Consider the following 17,797-nt stretch of genomic DNA (forward strand, 5'->3'; position numbering starts at 1 on the left):
TTTTTACAAAACATTATGAACAAACCGACATTTATAAAGAAAAATAAGATCAATTTCCACATCATTATGCCTCAGTTTATCAGTTCCAGATTACAACTTTCACTGAGTGTCTACAAAGGCACAAAGCATTTAGTCACACAAATCAATATAGTATTGTACTTTATGATCAAAACAACTAAAAAAGACCAGAAAACAAGACAAAATGTTACAAAAAAACAGAAAAAACGACAAAAACAAGGAATAAAATGACAAAAAATGTGACAAATGAGACGAAACAAAAGAGGCAAAAAAAATTTGACAAAAACAATTTAAAAATTACACAAATGACACAAACAGGACAGAAAATGACAAAAGCCAGAAATAAATGTAAAAAAAAATACTATGAATAATATGAAACACAAAAATAAGATAAAAAACACAAGTGAGACAAAAAGGAAACACAAAACAACGAAGATGAAAAATAAAACATAAATCAGACAAAAAAGGCAAAAACAAGATAAATATTACAAAAACAAGATACAAAATTACAAAAGAACAATGAACAATCTAGTAGCTAACCACACCTGACGTACGTCAGCGGGGTTACTGCGTTCACTTTGGAATCTGGCTGGCTGGGTAAGTATGTGGGTATGTCCGGTCAGATATCGCTGCAAGTGCTGAAGTCAGGATAATCAAACTTGGCACTGAAGATCAGTCTAAGGTCCCCTGCTCAGCTGTGGAGTTAGAGGTCAGCAGATCAAGTAGGAAGGGATATACATAGGATGATCTAAATTGATACAGAGTATCATGCATGGACGTGGTTCTGCCCTCTACTGGGGGCTCGTCTAGTTTACTTTATAATCAAAACAACTTGTCATGGTCTAGAAATTATCTCATCATTTTCCTGATTTACAATCTGCAGTTGATGTCTTCTCTGGAATTTTACACTTTGAGGGCCGGTTTTGACCTTCGAGCCACATGTTTGACACCCCTGTTTTAAATGATGAAACAACCATGCAAAGTACAAAGGAAGACACAATAAGAGAGTGTGTTTTTTGTGCTTCCACAGGGGGACTGTGGCGGCCCATTGATGTGTCGTACAGCCCGGGGCTTCGTACAGGTGGGGATCAGAAGTTATGGGAGTGGAGGCGGCTGTGGTCTCCCAGACAGCCCCAGTGTCTACACTCGGGTGTCCAAGCATCTGCGCTTCATCAACGACTACATTCATCAGGGCTAATCGCGGGTCCTGTTGATAGTCAGCTCTGTTTTGTAATCAATTAACTTGTCTGCATTTACGCTTTAAAGCATCTTTACTAGTGTTTTTGTTTGGAAAATTTCTGTTCACATGCTTCTAGTACACTGAAAAAAAATCCTTTGCATCCGGTAACACGAGCACACACACACACACCCCAAACAACACCTTTGTCCAGATGTGACAAGCATCTATTCCCATTTACTTTAAAATAAAATTAATGTACTTAAAATGTTTTTTTTATTGAAGTTTGCAACAGCCCAGATTAACTGCACCTTTACTCACAAAAGCAAAATGTGACTTACAGATTGATCCATCAGTATTAGTCGGTATTATGCATTAATCACAGATTTTACTGTTGATATTTTTGACTTCATGTCGTCTCTGAATGTTAGCTTACATGTACTTTGGTTCATTCAACAAAGCATTAAAGCTTTCAAGCATCATTTTTTGGATCATCATGTGAGTGGCTTTACTTTGGGGCCTTCAGTCTATCATATCTATTGTATTCTAGGGCAGCAGTCTCCAACCTTTTGTTGCACCACAAACTGGTTTCAAGCAAGGAAATTTTCTACAGATTGTTCATCACTGATAACTGACCTGACCTTCTAACAACAAAGCTTCACAAAGTACTTGACAATAGAATTCAATAGAAAAGTAATATAAGAAATGTAAGAGGTGAAGAACTTGTAAAAACGTGAATTAAAAAGTATAAAAGGAGCAGGAGAGGTGGAGACGAGACGGAGGCATGAGCAGAGGTAGAACAGCCACTTGGTGGAGAAGAGATGGAGGCAGCAGATGAGGTGAAACAGCCGCTGCAGGGCTCCAAACTGCATCTAAATGGTCGCATTTTGTGACCAAAATTTGAGGAGTGCCAGTAAATCTTTCATCTACTCGCGCATGTGCGACCAGTAAATTTACCGACTTTTTAAACTACTATTGAATATTTTTTGTTGCTTACAAACTTCTGCTCCACACTTCAGCCCAGTATACAGTAATGTACAAATGAGCTGGTTTAACCAACCGACATTAACTCCGAAAGAAGAAAGAATACGAACACCAAAGAAGAAGAAGAAGGCGGGCCAATGTGTGTGAGAGAAGTCAAGCTATTGTTCTCTAAACATCACATTTAAAGCAGTAGGCGTTCAAAGTGCTTTTACCTAACAAGTTTAAATATTGAGCTTAAGACCCGCAGTCTTACTTTTAGTTGAATTCACCTGAAAACTGTAAATATTAAGGATTAAAAAGTTGCAGAAATTTTACTAAATACAGCTTTACCTAACTATAATTATTATTAAGGCTACAGATTGCACAGTGTGAGAGATTACGTGGAATAAATTAGAACTACCACACAAATACATGCATGAGAATACAACAAAGTAAATATTCCCTAAGAGCAAACTTTGTTTATATGTATTCATTTTTAAATTAAAATGAAAATCAAGTTTTATCCCCCCCTCGGTAACATGTCTATGTGCTTTCTACATGCTGCTGATGTCACACCACAAAACACAGATTCAGACAAACACAAGGAACCAATCACGTGTGCTTGCAGAGTGGGGCTTTGTGCATCACTCTTCTTCAGAATTGTGTTCGTTTAAACAGTTATATTATGACTTGTACAGCACACAGAGCAATTTTACTGTGTTTTAGCAGAGCCCTTACACTGGTGTGCTCAAGCTGCAGTGAGTGGTGTAGCAGCGGGTGTAGATAGAGGTGTATACAGTACTTCATAGTTCTGCAGATTCTCAAGGAAGCAACCATGGAGTTACATCAAAGCCACTTAAAGACAAGAAAGGATCATTTTCATGGGAAAAAAACTTCTAAATACGTGAGTCACTGTCACACAGAGATTTTTTTATGGTTTAATCAATGAGCAGAGAGGGATTTGAAGTCAGATGATAGGAACAATAACAATTACTCGTCTGTGCATTCAGTAAAGAAATGTTTTTTTTTAGGCTAGCTTAACACAAGAATCACAGGGATCTATTGACACCGACAGCAAAATGTTTCATCTTTTTAAAAACACAAGAAAAACAGAGGCAATGAATTATAGCACGTTAGAAAACCAACCAGAGTTCAGCTGCTTATGAAATGTCTCCTCCTTTTTTTCCAGTTTACATCAACACGTTTAGCCTCCCATCTTTGTGTCAAGCTAGACTAAAAATGAACACAGATAACTTTTCTATTGAGTTTCTTGTCTGGCTAAAAGACGGCAAAGGAAAAAAAAAACCTTTCCCAAAATGTAAAACCGTCTCTTTTCACTGTACGCATAATTAGCACCTTTAAAGTAATTTCTTTTGGACTGTGTGTTCACTGAGCTTTCCCTCCCTCTGTTCCCTCTCGTGCTCAAGTCTGGATAGGCAGTGGTATTTATCATCAAAAGGCACAAACATACAGGAGGTCAATGCACCACAGGCAAACCCTTTACCCAAAATAAATAGTTTAGCTAATGTAACCACAATCAGGACCTGAAGAGAAAGAAATAAAATGCCAAGAAATGGAATTGTGTCCAACAGCAGACATTCTGACTTGTCACAGGTCAAACTGACATCATCACTAATTTAAATCCATGACAGGGAGCGTGTCTGGAGAACAGCTGGACCTCCCCTCAGCGGAATGGAGCCGTTATTTCTGCTGTGAAATGTCAAAATGATCTAACGGTAAGAGCAGTTTGTAAAATAACATCTGAAACTTGTCTTCAGAAATTCTTTCAAATAAAAAAAAGACGGAATTAAAATCTAACTCTTCCATTTTCCCAAGCCCAGTCCCAGATATTTATTGTCCCAAAAGTCCACATCACACAAATATGTTTTACAGCTCTGGTTGTCGATCAGCATCAGTACTCGTCCATCAGTCCTTTCCTGCAGACATTGAGGTTATTTGGCAGCTTTATGTACAGGATCTCCTCATGGATCACTGGCTATCTCTGCATGCGCTAACAACCTGGTTAGCTGTTCCATGAAGCTTCCATTACATCTCTCTATGTCTCCAATGCACACAGCAGCCTGTCCTTCCAGTCCTCATCCCCAGCTGAATAAATCCTAGTCGGTTCAGAGACAGGCTCAACTATTCTTCAGACCAACATGTTTGAAACGCTGTGTGACCCCATTTCAAACGCTTCACAGATGTTGCGTTAATTAAAAAGTGATTTGTACCCAGTAGAGACTTTAATGTGTAACAGTTCAGAGCTGTATCAACAGGAGTTTGGTTTGTGCATGTAGAGATAGCCTGAGTCGTGCTCATAGCAGCAGGTGAGGCTTCGACTGCTCCTGCAGATCTGTACATGAATCAGGGAGAAGCTGAGGAGAGCTGCTGCTTCTCTCCGTCACAGACTCCTCCTTCTGCTCGTCATTCTTCTGCTCGTCCTCCTCGGCTTTCCGTCTCTCTGCCTTGGTCTTGAACCTCAGCCCATGGCCTGTTGACCAGAGAAAATAATTATCAGTCCGTCAAGGATCGCAGCAGAGTGATAAGATGATTGGCGTACATGAGTCTGTCAGTCCATGCACAACATCACTCTAAAACAGACCAACAGATGTGGATGAAATTTTCAGGGAAGGTCAGAAATGACACAAGGACTACCTCGTTAGATTCTGGCAGTGATGCAGCTTATAGTCTGGATGCACTGATTAGTTAAAGATTTCTGTGTCATTGCCAGATAGCAGCACGGCGTCACTGTAACCATGACAACCAGTGAACACTACATCAGCTGATTGTGATCCTACTACAAATCCCCCTCTGAGGACTTATCAGCACTTTTCCATCAGAAATGATCCAAGGACATCGCGGACATCTGTGATCTATCGTAAGCGCGGATGTCAGCGTTTACTATACAGCTGTATCTAAATGCGGACATCCGTGCTGCATCGTGCATACATAATACATGCACGATGCAGCGTCGATGTCCGTCCGTGTTCCCCGCTCCGGTCGGATGGTGATTTCTGTTGCATTGCGCGCTCACTTCCGCTTTTAATGATGTATCGTGCTCAGACGATTACTCGAGGCTTCGTTAGCTGCAGCCCTAGGATGCTACGAGCAATTTGATTGGTCCACGCTTGAAGCTATCCAATCGCTGGGCCGTTTACAATCGAACGATAGCTTCAGTGAAAATCTAGCTTCAGGATTTCGCGGGAGTGAGGCTTGAGTTTCATTAACATCGGCGACAATAAAGTACCTAACCCCCCCTAAAATTTTCTCAACAGATTTAGACGATTCACAGAAATGTTCAAATTTGAAATTAAATCGGTGGAAATCCGCGGAAAATTGCCATCCATGAAAAGTGCAAAAACGTTTCTTTAGGGTTAGGCATTGTTTTGGTCTGGGTTAAGGTTAGGGTTAGCGGTTAAGATATGAATGGGAGTCAATGGTAAGTCCCCACAATGATAGAAAAACATAGTGTGTGTGTGTGTGTGTTATACTGACTTGGACAGTCTGCCACCTCCTTGTAGGCTTTCTTCTTACAGCAGCCTCGACACAAGTTGAAGACACATTTATTTCCCTGCAGATAAAATGAGAGCACATCATGCGTCAGTCTTTATGTTCAAACACAAGCAGGAGAAGTGTGTTCATGAGCTTTTTTTGGCAATGTGAGAAAACATGCAGAATGCTACAATAGGTAACGTCTTCATGAATCATTGTTGACACAAAAATGCTTCCAGTTGATTCAAATTTCAGGAGAATGTTCATTCACTTCAGGTAGAATCTCTGATCCCCTGTAATCACAGCTCACTGGTCAGTCTGTATGTCTTCTGTTCATCACCTCACCAATCTGTCTCCATTAACTAAATTAAAAACACAAACACTCTGCTCTAACTGACTGCTTACCTTTGGGTTCCCGCATTGATCACATTTGATGTATTTGGCTGCAGAATAAAAAGAAAAAGGAAGGCTTTATCAGATTTATAGCTGTATTAAACAGGAAACTCGCCAGCTGGAGTCAAGTAAAACTCACGTTTCTGCTCAGGACAGAAGTTCTTGTTGGGGTTGCGGGATCTCTTCTTCTGCTTGTTTTTGGAGAGTGTGTCGGCCGTTCCATCTGAGTCCTCCAGCGCCCTCTTCTGACACACCGTCTTCTTCACCTCCGACCCCTGGCTGTTGCCGTTGGCGACGGGCTCTTTTGGCCTGTAAGAAGTTGTAAGATAACTGTGCAGGAGGAATGCTGGTCTGTAGCAGAAGCTCAGGATTAAAGCTGTATGAGGACCAGACGACTCAGGAAGGGAACCTAGTTTTCTGTCTGTTTCAGCTGAACATAGAAGTTAATTTGATTTGAAGGGTTTTCCTACTGTATTACTACAAAATGGGACTATTTTGTTGTTGTTTTCTTGTTTGTTTGTTTGTTTGTTTTTAAAGCCTTGTAGTTAAAGAAATGTTCATTCCAACTGAAAACTGGGACTGTTCTGAAGAAGAAGGTTCAGTTTAACGGACAGTTAATACATTTAAGAAGACGGTGTTATTTCAGTGCTCGATTTAAGGCCGAGAGGTCCGGTCGCCCAAATGACATTTTTTGGGCCACCAACATACGTCAATTTAGACATTTTTAGGAGCCAAAATCAACTTTTAGTGGCCAAAAAAATTAATCCGCTGGGCAAAGTGTGCCTTAAAACTCCCCACGGCCGTGAAAAGTCACCCACGAATGAGCAGCGCATTGCCCGGAGCTCCTAGCGGGCGACTGGGACGTTGACAGCCGGAACAGGTGCGGTTTGTCCCGGGCAGATGAGCGGGGAGGAGCGGCAGGTGTTAGCCGAGCAGCTAGCCAGCCGGGAGTCTGAGCAGTCTGTGACCGGGGAGAGCAGCCAGTGGACCCGCCGAGTTAAAAATGACAGCTCCGGTGGCTTGGTGCTTTCCGTTCGCGGTGCTCAGGCTCAGTCGGTGCTGTCCTCCGGATGCCGCCACCACATTCTGGGCTGGTTCTGGATCCGACGGAGTCCGCGAGATGTTAACGACGTTAACATCAGCGACAATAAAGTGTTCAAATTTTAAATTAAATCGGCGGAAATCCGCGGATCCGCGGAAAATTGCCATCCCTGAAACTTGAATTTGGAGGTCAGTAGCCCAAATCAAAATATTTGGGCCCCTAACCAGCGTGTTTTTTGTCATTTTTGGTCGTCAAAATCGGTTTTTAGTCGCAAATGGCGACCTGGCGACCGTCTAAATCGAGCGCTGTTATTTAAATATCCGCTAAATATTCCTGGAGATAACTCTGATGATGTGCATTGATGTGTGTGTAACCCAGATTAATTTTTGAGACATCAGAATTACAGAGGTTCAGTAAATGCATCGCTAGTGTGCTGCTTTATGTGTGCATAATTTTACGGAGGTTCCCTGAACGCATCTCAAACAAGATACGTGCATGTAGAATAAATGGGACACCTCGACATGAGCATGACGGGCCGAGGATTGAACCGACAACCTTCCAGTTACAAGACGGCCACTCTACCCACTGAGCCATGCCGCCCCTTTTGTTGTCCGTCCCACAAATCAAAATTGACTAAAAGACAATTTGAAGACAGAATAAAGACTATTAAAGGACTGACTACTGAACCAAAGAAAAGAAAGTACATGCAGTTTTCCCTGGATATTCAATTATTTCATTAAAGTTGCTACGGTTGAATCAAAAATACTTTTTGTTTTGTTTTCAACGGAAATGCCAATTTAATCAGAAGGGAACTATGTAGCAAATGGAAGCCAAAACTTTATAAATACATGCATTCTCATTATTCCAGCTAGTTCAGTGGTGGTGTGTGCTTCTCCTGAGCCAACAACTCTTTACAACTTTGGGTCTAAGATTTATTTTTTGGGAAAAGCACAGATATAGATACCTGAGATATTAAACCCAGGGTGAGCAGTATAGACCTCTCCACCTACTGATAATAGGATAACTGTATGAAACGGTAAAAACACAGTGTGGTAACTCACGGTGGCCTGACGTACGGCTGGCAGATCCAGTGGGGAAAAGGAAGGTCGCTCTTCTTCTCTTCTACATCCTTTCCTTTGGCTATCTCCTCCTGCATGGACACACAAACAGCTTCTCTGAGAACATCTGCATGAAGGGGTTTGTTTCATGCTGGTGCAAATGGAGGAGACTTTCTGAGGACCTGTTTGCTTTTCCACCACTACAGAGCTACACTGAGCTTTAGTTTTCTCTTCTACAGATTAGATAAACTAGCTCCAGCTTTTTTTTTTTTAATGGCTGTCACAAAGTTCTAGTGGGCCATGATGGCAGTTTGACATCAGTATTTCTGATATCTAGAGGAGCAAAGTGTTTCTGGAAGGGAACTGCAAAGAATCGTTTCCAGATCAGGCACTGACTCCGAAGAGGCTCTCCAACTTCACAAAACACAAAATGAGGAACACAAGTAGCTTGTATGAAGCGTTGCCCTTGAGTTTAAAATGTCTTACTCTGTTCAGGTGTAAATGTCTGCGCGTATGAATATCAGACAGATCTTACACATTTCTGATGCTACAAATGTATGAGCTCAACATTCAACTCCATGAATGTCTGACATGATGCTGTCTGGTTTTTGCTTGAATATTCTGAGCAGATCACAGTTTCTCCTCCATCTGGTGCTGCTGAGCGTTTAGCTAAAGAACGACAAACCTAGCTTCTAAACAATCCGTTGTTTGTCTGTTTGTACCTGACAGCGCAGCCTCAGCTGTTTGCTGACATCGGCCAAACCCTCGAGTGTCTTCACCTTGGCCAGCTCCTCCCTCAGGTCCTGGTGGATCTGCAGACTGAACAAACAACTCAGTATTTATGAAGCGTTTGGCTACTTTAAAAACTCTTCCATTTTCAAAACAAACAAGATGACATGGTCATCAATATCCCCCGCCACATGTGATGTCTATGAGTCTATATCCAAAATAGTGATCAAGGGCCATAACTCTGTTAAATATTAGAAAAATTTGCATTTCCTGAAGAAAATGCACTGTGAATGCTGCAGACTGAACTGAATCTGCTAAAACAGTAGCAAAGTGCCACCAGCTGGGCTCAAACTCACGACTGCTGCACCAAAGGCAAGAGCTCAATCCATTGAGCTATGGGTGACAGATGCTGGTAAGTCTATCTGCCGCCTTCTTCACTGTCAAACATGCTGTTGCCTTTCACATACATTTGCATTGAGCGTTACGGAGCGCGATGGCGGTTCCCACGTCAATTAAGGGCTGGCGTGTCACATAACAATGTGCCAGGTGAGTAATGTCGGACTCATATGAATATAGAGAGTGTTTACTACAGTCTGTGAAAGGATTGTCCGTGTAGCATGTACCGTTTGGCCAGGATGGCGATTTAACCCCAAAAAACCCCGACAGATTTCTTGTCTCTCCACACTCTAGCAGCAGGGCAGCAGACACTCTGAGAGGGGATTTTTTGTTCAACCCAGGGGTTTTTGGAGGCTTCTCTATGGAGAACCATAAATCCCACCGTCACAATATATACATGCCTGTAAAGAAGAGACTTGGGGCTTTTTTTTAAGACTACAATGAAGTGTCTAGGTGAAAGTATGGCGAAGCAGTAGCGTTGTGACAACAGGTAACTTTTGAGGCAGAGTGATTCAGTCTCCCCATTCATTGTCAATGGGAAAAATTATAATAATAAATAAACAGAAGAACAATACTTAATTATCGCACAGGTCTCATTTTCGAACTTGATCAAGGTGTCCATGGTGTGAAGCTACACACTAAATTTCGTGATCCTAGCTGTAATAGTTTCCGAGAAAAGCTGTCCCCTTCATGTCGGACGGACAGACGGACGGAGGCCAAACCTATATCCCCCTTTTCCACTTTGTGGAGGAGGGGGATAATAATGATCTGAAACACAAGACTCTCTGGCTGACTTCCAATTTCAAATAGATTTTACATTGTAATTTTTCTCCAAAATCAATTAACAAACTGTTCAGGGTGCCCGTATAGCTCATCAGGTTAAGCGGGTGACCCATGTACAGGGTCAGGTCTCTGATGCAGCAGCCTGGGTTTGATTCCTGCCTGCGGCCCTTTGCTGCATGTCTTCTCCCTACTCTGTTTCCTGACACAATAAAGGATCTTTTTTTTTTTATTAAGAAACTGTTCAAAGATAAAATAACCAAACATGTATTTCTCCAGGCTGCACAGTGTCGTAGTGGTTAGCACTTTTGCCTTGCAGCAAGAAGATCCCCGGTTCAAATCCCGGCCTGGGATCTTTCTGCATGGAGTTTGCATGTTCTCCCTGTGCATGCGTGGGTTTTCTCCGGGTACTCCGGCTTCCTCCCACAGTCCAAAAACATGCTGAGGTTAATTGGTTACTCTAAATTGTCCGTAGGTGAATGTGAGTGTGATTGTGTGTCTGTATATGTAGCCCTGTGACAGACTGGTGACCTGTCCAGGGTGTCCCCTGCCTTCACCCGAGTCAGCTGGGATAGGCTCCAGCACCCCCCATGACCCTAGTGAGGATAAAGCGGTGTATAGAGAATGGATGGATGGATGGATGGATGGATTTCTGCAGGTGAATAAACACTCCACAACTGGTAACATTTCCTCACTTTGACAGAAGGTGTGACAAAACCTTATTTTTAAAAAAAATTCATTCATGTGTCATTTTTTTCCATAACTTCAGTTGAAGCAGTTTTCTTATTTTAAAGACAATGTTTATATCTGAAGGCCTCTTTGCATCTGAGAATGCATCCAATGGATCATCACAATAAAATGAGGCATGATGTGTTAATTCCACCACAGATGTGTGATGTTACCTAAAATTAGATAATCAGCCCACAGATATCGGTATCGGTTGATATCGGAATCAGAAATTGAGAGTTGGACGATATCAGCGTATCGGTTATCGGCAAAAAAAAGCCAATATTGGACATCCCTAACTTATATCGGCTTTCTCCTGCACTGTATTCAACCGGCCTTCAAAAACACAAGGCATGATGGGAAATAGTGCAGTTTATAATCCAGCATTGCTGTTAATACTGATGAGCATCAGCCTCATTGTTTAGTCTGTTTAAGAGCTGCGTTAGCTTACTGCTAATATAAGTTTGCTGCTAGTTCATTGGAAGATTATTCAACTGGCAAAAGACCGATAGAAACAGAAAACAAATGAAAACTGCAAACAGATGCCATGATGCTCACAGGTGTCACCAAATCACTCAGGGCAAAAAAGCATGAAAGATTTCAGTGTTAATGGAAGCTTTAGACAAGGAAAGACATCAAGGATGAGCGCATCTATCTGACAGCATCCAGTGTAACATGAAGTATAGGGAGACGTACGTGTGATGCCACAGCTTGAAGAGGTGAGCTCGTACGTAGGACAGCGTGCACGGAGGATACTGCTTCACCACCTCCAGATACTCCTCAGCCATCTCCCACACCGGGGGGCTGCAGCCCTCAAACAGCGCCGGGTTATGGAGGTTCCCCTCTGAGAGCAACACAGAAACAAAGCACAGACCGAGCGGTTATTTACAACATGAAGCATCTATGAATGAATAAAAGCTGCTACAGGACGAAGCTCCCGACCTGCGCTCATGACTCCCTGCACTCCCGTCTCCTGGATGCAGCGCTCCACGTCGCTCAGGTGTTGGATGTTACCATTTGCAAACACTGGAATATTTACTGCCTTCCTGGAGCAAAAGCACACCAAAAAAACAGATTTAATCTTTTATGCACATTGGTTTTCAGGTGGAGGGAAACGTTCAGCGCTGTGGGTCATTTAGTTTAGTTTTAACTCTTGTGTTGTCCTGTGGGTCACATTGAAACGTTTTAAAGTTTGAAATTGTGGGGGAAAAAAACATATTTTTACAGTGAAGCTTCTGATGTCCACATTTTCAACATTTTGGGGAAATTTCTCAACATTTTTTGGTGGAAAAAAAAGAAATGTTAAAAATGTTTCTTAAAGAACATTCACAGAAAAATCAACCAAACTCCAGCAAAATTCACTCAGTTTTGTGTAATTTTTTGTGAACGTTCTTAAAGAAAATATTAGAAATTTTACCGATATATATGTAATCACTTTAGATATTTTTAGGATTTTTTGGAAGATTTTTACTCATTTTTTAAAAATATTTACAAGAATTTTATTGCCAAATTTGGGGGATTTTTTAAAATAAACTTTTAAGGAAAACTTTTAAGGAATTATTGGAATTGTTTTCCTGAGGGGTTTGCAAATTTTAAAAAATTTTTGCTGAATTTTTGGATTTTTTTCAGACAGGAAAATATTTTTTGGTGCCCACAAATGAAGACAACAGGAGGGTTAATATCCATCCATTCTCTATACACCGCGTTATCCTCACTAGGGTCGCTGGGGGGAAGGGGGGTTAATCTCTAAAGTAATTTGTGAGGGTAGAACAGAAGGTAAAGCTCACCGTACTGCCTTGATGTGCTCCCAGCTTGCGATGCCGGTCATGGCTCCTTTCTGGTCTTTGGTTCTGCCATGAACAGTGAGCAGCTGAGAAAGACAGAAAATAATGCCGCATTTAGAGCTTTGTGGTGCACAGAGCTGTAGAGGGGACGGATTCATGTTAAAATCAGCGCTGAGATCACACCTGACATCCTGCTTTCTCGAGCATCTGGGCGTAGCGGACCGTCTTCTCCACCTCCTTGAACACCCGGATCTTACATGTGATTGGCACCGAGAGCTTTTCATTGGCTAACCTGACTGACAGACAAAGGGGGAGTTTTTAGACCAAAGAAAAAACTATAAAAATTAAACAGCAGCTTTTAAAACTTGACATCAAAGAGAAACTACTGATATTTCTGTTGACTTACCCATTTTCTCCAGCAGCTCCCATTCATCTTGTAGAAAAACTCCATAGTGTCCTTACAAAGAAATGACACTTTAGGTTAGTTCTCCTTTCACTCGTCTTCCATGACAACTGCGTCTTTTCTGATATGAGAACTAAAAGCTGAAACATCAGGATTGTTTGTGTCTGAGCTGCACATACCTCTCTTAGCGATCATCTGAGGACAGCCCAGGTTGAGGTCGATGGCGTCGCAGTAATCCTGAGCCAGCAGAGCCGCCTGAAGGAACACCTCTGGATCGTTGGCACAAAACTGGCACACAGGAGAGAATCACTAATTTATGTGTGGCATTACATGAGAACTATTTACAGCGTATGCTGTACGTGTTCAGAATTGTTCAAGTTAGATATTAGAATGCTTCAGACTCATCTCACAATGGATTAAATGTCTTCTTATCTCCAAACAATACTCAGAAATGACAGAGTAAAGGCATTTGTTTAGAGTATTTTTGTAAAACACTAAATATCCCATTGATGTAAGTATTCAGACCCTTCACCTCGGAGCAGTGACAGCCTTACGTCTTCTTATAATGATCCACTTTCCTTTTAAAAGAGTTGCCCATTTTCTTCAAACTCAGTCAGGTTGGATGGGGAGGTCCAGACTATGGCTAGGTTTATTCAAGCTTCTTCTGGTCATTCTCTCACTAGAATCTGAATCATCATACCACCCGAAGATTTGACTTTTTTTTTGTTTATTTTTGAAAGTTTATTTTGAACACTTCAACATAAAAAGAAAACATCAACAAAATACAATGAATAAGTTGCTCAAAAAAGAGTGAGAAGAAGTCGAGGTTTATTTAATCCCACCCCTTCACCTTACACAGTGACTGTAAATCTGTTCATTCTGATTCTTCAAAATACTACCATTTATAAACAATAACAATAATTATTATCGGGCTGCACAGTGGAGTAGTGGTTAGCACTTCTGCCTTGCAGCAAGAAGATCCCTGGTTCAAATCCCGGCCTGGGCCTGGGATCTTTCTGCATGGAGTTTGCATGTTCTCCCTGTGCATGCGTGGGTTTTCTCCGGGTACTCCGGCTTCCTCCCACAGTCCAAAAACATGCTGAGGTTAATTGGTTACTCTAAATTGTCCATAGGTGTGAATGTGAGTGTGATTGTTTATAACCATAAAGGTTAAGAACACTCTGGACGAGGTCTCTAATCAAGTTGCAAAAGCAAATCAAGGACCACTGATAAAAGTACAACGCACTAGAGAGTGTGAAAACTTTAAAAAGATATTTCCGCATTTATTTTTAATAAATTAACAAAATTTTTGCTTTGTCACTGTGTGTAGATTGATGAGGCAAAAATGATTCGAATCCATTTGAAGATGAGTCTTAAACCTAACAAAATGCAAACAGTGACGGTATAAGATCAGAAAACATGTAAACCGTGTTTCCACTGATGCTTCAGTCTGTCATTATTAACATGTGATCTGTGTGGATCTTCACCTGAGTAATCAGAGGCCTGTCAGCCTCGCAGACTTCATTGTAGAGATTTTCTTTCCTGTAGTTGGCGTCGCGCACAAACACCTGAGCGTGCAGCATAGGGGTGTAGCAGAGCTGAGCGCCGTGTCTGCGGCTCAGCAGGCGCCAGGCCAGCTCGCTCTGGTCCACCATGGGGGCCACCACGAAGCGCGCCTCCTTCAGAGTCTTCTTCCAGAACTCAAAGCCCTGGAGCTTAGCCATCACAGCTGACTTTATGATAGATAGATAGATAGATAGACAATTACGAGGGGAATTCAAGATAAAAAAAGGACGACAGTTTGTTAAAGACTCCATAAATACCAGCTAACACATGGCTTTTAGAAAACTATCTAACATGCCAAATTCCTAAAGAAGGCCTGAACAAATAATCGATTTCAAATCAAAATTGCAGTTTGAAACATTGCCATTAACAAGTCACAAAGGCTGCAATGAAGACACATGAAGTGTGGCAATTTAATAATAAGACTGATGCTGGAACACAATCTGACTTTAGTGGGCAGATTTTAACTTTTAGGAACTGTTTATCCCATTGATCAGTGCAAACTACGTGATTCAGGCTGCAGACTACGGTTCATTTGACATTATTTGATCTCGTACATTTTGCAGCATGTCTGACCGAGAGTTTAAACTGTTCTATCAGTGGTTTTATGTCCTCCTCATACAAATTTTGTTTTTTTAAATATTTTCTTTTTGCCTTTATTTTGATAGTAGCAGCGAAGACTGACAGGAAACGCGGAGAAGAGTAGGGGGAAAACATGCAACAATAAAGAGCCGCGGGCAGGAATCGAACCCGGGCAGCTGCGTCGGAGACGAGCCCTGTTCATGGGTCGCCCGTTTAACCCGATGAGCTACACGGGCGACGCTCCTCAGACAAAATCTTGATGCTGCCTAATGCGGAGAAGCTTGATCACAAATTTCAAATTTCTCACATAGTAAATATTGAACAGAAGTTTGATTTTGAAAAATGATATTGTAAATCAAGTTGCAATTTTGTCAGAAAAAAATGTAATTAAATATCTTCCCCAAATCACTCAGGCATACCTCAAACCTTTGCACAGTCAAAGGAACAAAGCAAAAACGATAATGCAATGAGAACAAAGAGAAGGAATAAAAGGAAAGATGTGAAAGGAACACTTCTCATCGCTATAGGTTCCCCAAACGTCATTTTCCTTCCAGCTTGCAGTGAACGCTTTGCAGATCAACTATAAACCTTTCTGTAATTATTACTAATGAACATTTTGACCTGTTCCTGTGAAAATAAAGGTTAATGATTGAGATGTGTGAAGGTGTTAGACCACAGAGTCACCACAATGTGGCTGAAATGTTGGTCAAATGTTCACTTAATGTTCTCTCAACCATAGCAGCACAGATTTATTAATGGCTTCGAGCATTTCTGTGTTGGATTTTTCGCTGTGACTGCTGTAGTTATTTGTATCTGTCCTACAGCTAACTATTACTGGAGTTATGTGTCCGTAGCATGCAGCTAACATGATGCCGCATTAAGTCGCTCATCAGCAGCGAGTTTCACTAAATAAATCACTACATTAACGTTCCCGCCACAGCCTCATGCTTCACTGGTGTTGTTTACTAACTGTACGTATTCAAAAATATAAAAATAGTCTATTGTTTCACCTGTAAAACTGTGAGATGTGAAGAGTTTTCCTGTCGCAGCACTTTCCAACTGTGTGCAGCAGTGAAATAACACCGACGGGAAACATTTTCAAGAGAACCGGCTTGGTCTTCTTCTTCCCTTTGGGTTCCATGTATGTGTTATTATCGCCCTCTCTCGGCTGTGGGGTGTAAATGCTTGAAAGTAGTGGTGGAGACTGTATAATAAATTTGTTATACAGTCAATGGGTGGAAAGGAATTTTAAGCAGCAACTTCGAAAAAAATCATTTAAAAATAATTTTAAAAAAAGAGGAAAACCATCTTGATAGGATTTAACTATTTTACCTTGTTATATTGCATGCATACAAACTAATTTATTAGTTTGTATTATTTTCATAATTTTGTATTATTATATTGTAATGAAATTTGTAATTTTTTTGAAAGGTGCTTTGCAAATTATTATTCGTAGTATTAGTATTATTAGTTGCAGTAATATTAGTATTGGTAGTATGAGTATTATTAGTATTATACTATTAGAGGCTAGGAATAAATAATACGCAATAAAAATCATACTGTATCATTCTTTTTCGTATGTTTCAGTAGCTCTGTGACTATATTTTATGCCTTGTTCCGTTTCTCCATTCGTTTATTCAGGTTTTTATTTTAATTTTTCACCCATCTGTGCACGCACTGTTTGATGTTTTTCTTAATATATCTTCTAATGATCTTCCCCAGAAAGATAAATGAAGAAATCCTGGCCCTTTCCTCAGCCGAGTCACACCTTACATCAGCCCCACTCACTTTTTTCAGTAACCATCCATCACCATGGATACTGACAGATCATCACTCACACAGCTGCTGTGTTCTAGTTTGAGCTGTTTCCTGCTGTGTTTATAAGATGCACAGTGGATAAAATCACTGAACAAAAGCATCAAATCTGTTGAACTGTGTGTGTGTGTGGGGGGGGGGGGGGGTATTTTTAAATCTGCCATTTAACAAAAGTACAGACAGAATAGTAGAAGTTTATGCAAACAGAAAAACATAGCATATGTCATGGTTGTATGGGTTTTATTTACAGTTAGTAAAATATATAGCACTTTTATCGATACGTCACATTCACACACTGATGGCAGAAGCTGCCATGCAAGGCACTAACCATGACCCACCAGGAGCAATTAGAGGTTCAGTGTCTTGCTCAGGGACACCTCGACACGAGCACGATGGGCCAAGGATCAAACCTGCAACCTTCCAGTTACAAGACGGCCACTCTACCCACTGAGCCATGCCGCCCTACATGCCCTAGTACATGTTCATTATGCTAATCACTTACTTTGTGTGTCTTTGCCTTCTGTTGTTGTTTTCCCTCAAAATTCTCATCTGTTCCTGTCTTCCTTAGTCCATGTGTTTTCATGGTTGTCTGGTATTGCCCAAACTCCTCTCCAAGTGTTTTCACTATTCTTGGTTTCTTAACTTTTTGAACTTAATTGCTGATGATGGATGGTTAAAATCTCTTCCTGTCAAATTTTAGAGTGATATAGAAGGGATTTTTTTTTTAGATCAAATTACTCTTATTATACAGTGAAATTTGATACTATGCTTGGATGACAACATCTCAGAAAGTATGTAGTAAAAATCAATGATTTTATTGTTATTTAAGCACATTTGTTGTACCAAAGAATGTGCTAAAGATCTAAAATATCAATA

General features: G+C 40.9%; 2 protein-coding genes across 3 annotated transcripts in view; one reads left to right on the top strand and one right to left on the bottom strand.

Moving 5' to 3' along the window:
* Positions 1-1,574, top strand: part of LOC110955145 (tryptase-2-like) — a 7,226-nt gene extending 5,652 nt beyond the window's left edge. The window contains exon 5 of the mRNA XM_022200025.2: positions 1,049-1,574. Within this exon, the coding sequence (XP_022055717.2) occupies positions 1,049-1,216 (168 nt within the window). The 3' untranslated portion in view covers positions 1,217-1,574. The remainder of the gene's footprint in view (positions 1-1,048) is intronic.
* A 1,493-nt stretch (positions 1,575-3,067) lies between these two features.
* dus1l (dihydrouridine synthase 1-like (S. cerevisiae)) lies at positions 3,068-16,239 on the bottom strand. Of its 2 annotated transcripts, none has more exons than XM_051938224.1 (14): positions 16,117-16,239; positions 14,449-14,694; positions 13,141-13,249; positions 12,965-13,015; positions 12,742-12,854; positions 12,562-12,644; positions 11,717-11,820; positions 11,471-11,618; positions 8,866-8,962; positions 8,147-8,235; positions 6,183-6,352; positions 6,056-6,093; positions 5,654-5,729; positions 3,068-4,649 (listed from the first exon to the last, which is right to left on the bottom strand). In XM_051938224.1, exons 2-14 carry the CDS (start codon positions 14,683-14,685, stop codon positions 4,474-4,476), a joined length of 1,491 nt encoding a protein of 496 aa, XP_051794184.1. In that variant the 5' UTR covers positions 14,686-14,694; positions 16,117-16,239; the 3' UTR covers positions 3,068-4,473. The 2 variants fall into 2 exon arrangements, with proteins under 2 accessions (XP_051794184.1, XP_051794193.1); XM_051938233.1 differs by having other exon boundaries at positions 14,449-14,690; positions 16,117-16,193.
* Between the last annotated feature and the right edge of the window lie 1,558 nt (positions 16,240-17,797).

The sequence above is a fragment of the Acanthochromis polyacanthus genome, chromosome 2 (assembly GCF_021347895.1).
Source record: "Acanthochromis polyacanthus isolate Apoly-LR-REF ecotype Palm Island chromosome 2, KAUST_Apoly_ChrSc, whole genome shotgun sequence".
In the NCBI taxonomy this organism is placed as follows: Eukaryota; Metazoa; Chordata; class Actinopteri; family Pomacentridae; genus Acanthochromis; species Acanthochromis polyacanthus.

Excerpts from the sequence above, each read along its gene's own strand:
- dus1l (XM_051938224.1), bottom strand. The coding sequence starts at position 14,685 with ATGGCTAAGCTCCAGGGCTTTGAGTTCTGGAAGAAGACTCTGAAGGAG. Across the intron at positions 8,963-11,470 it reads TTCAAGCTGTGGCATCACAC|TCTGCAGATCCACCAGGACC; the intron begins GTACGTCTCCCT and ends TTGTTTGTTCAG. Across the intron at positions 6,353-8,146 it reads CAGCCGTACGTCAGGCCACC|GCCAAAAGAGCCCGTCGCCA; the intron begins GTGAGTTACCAC and ends AACTTCTTACAG.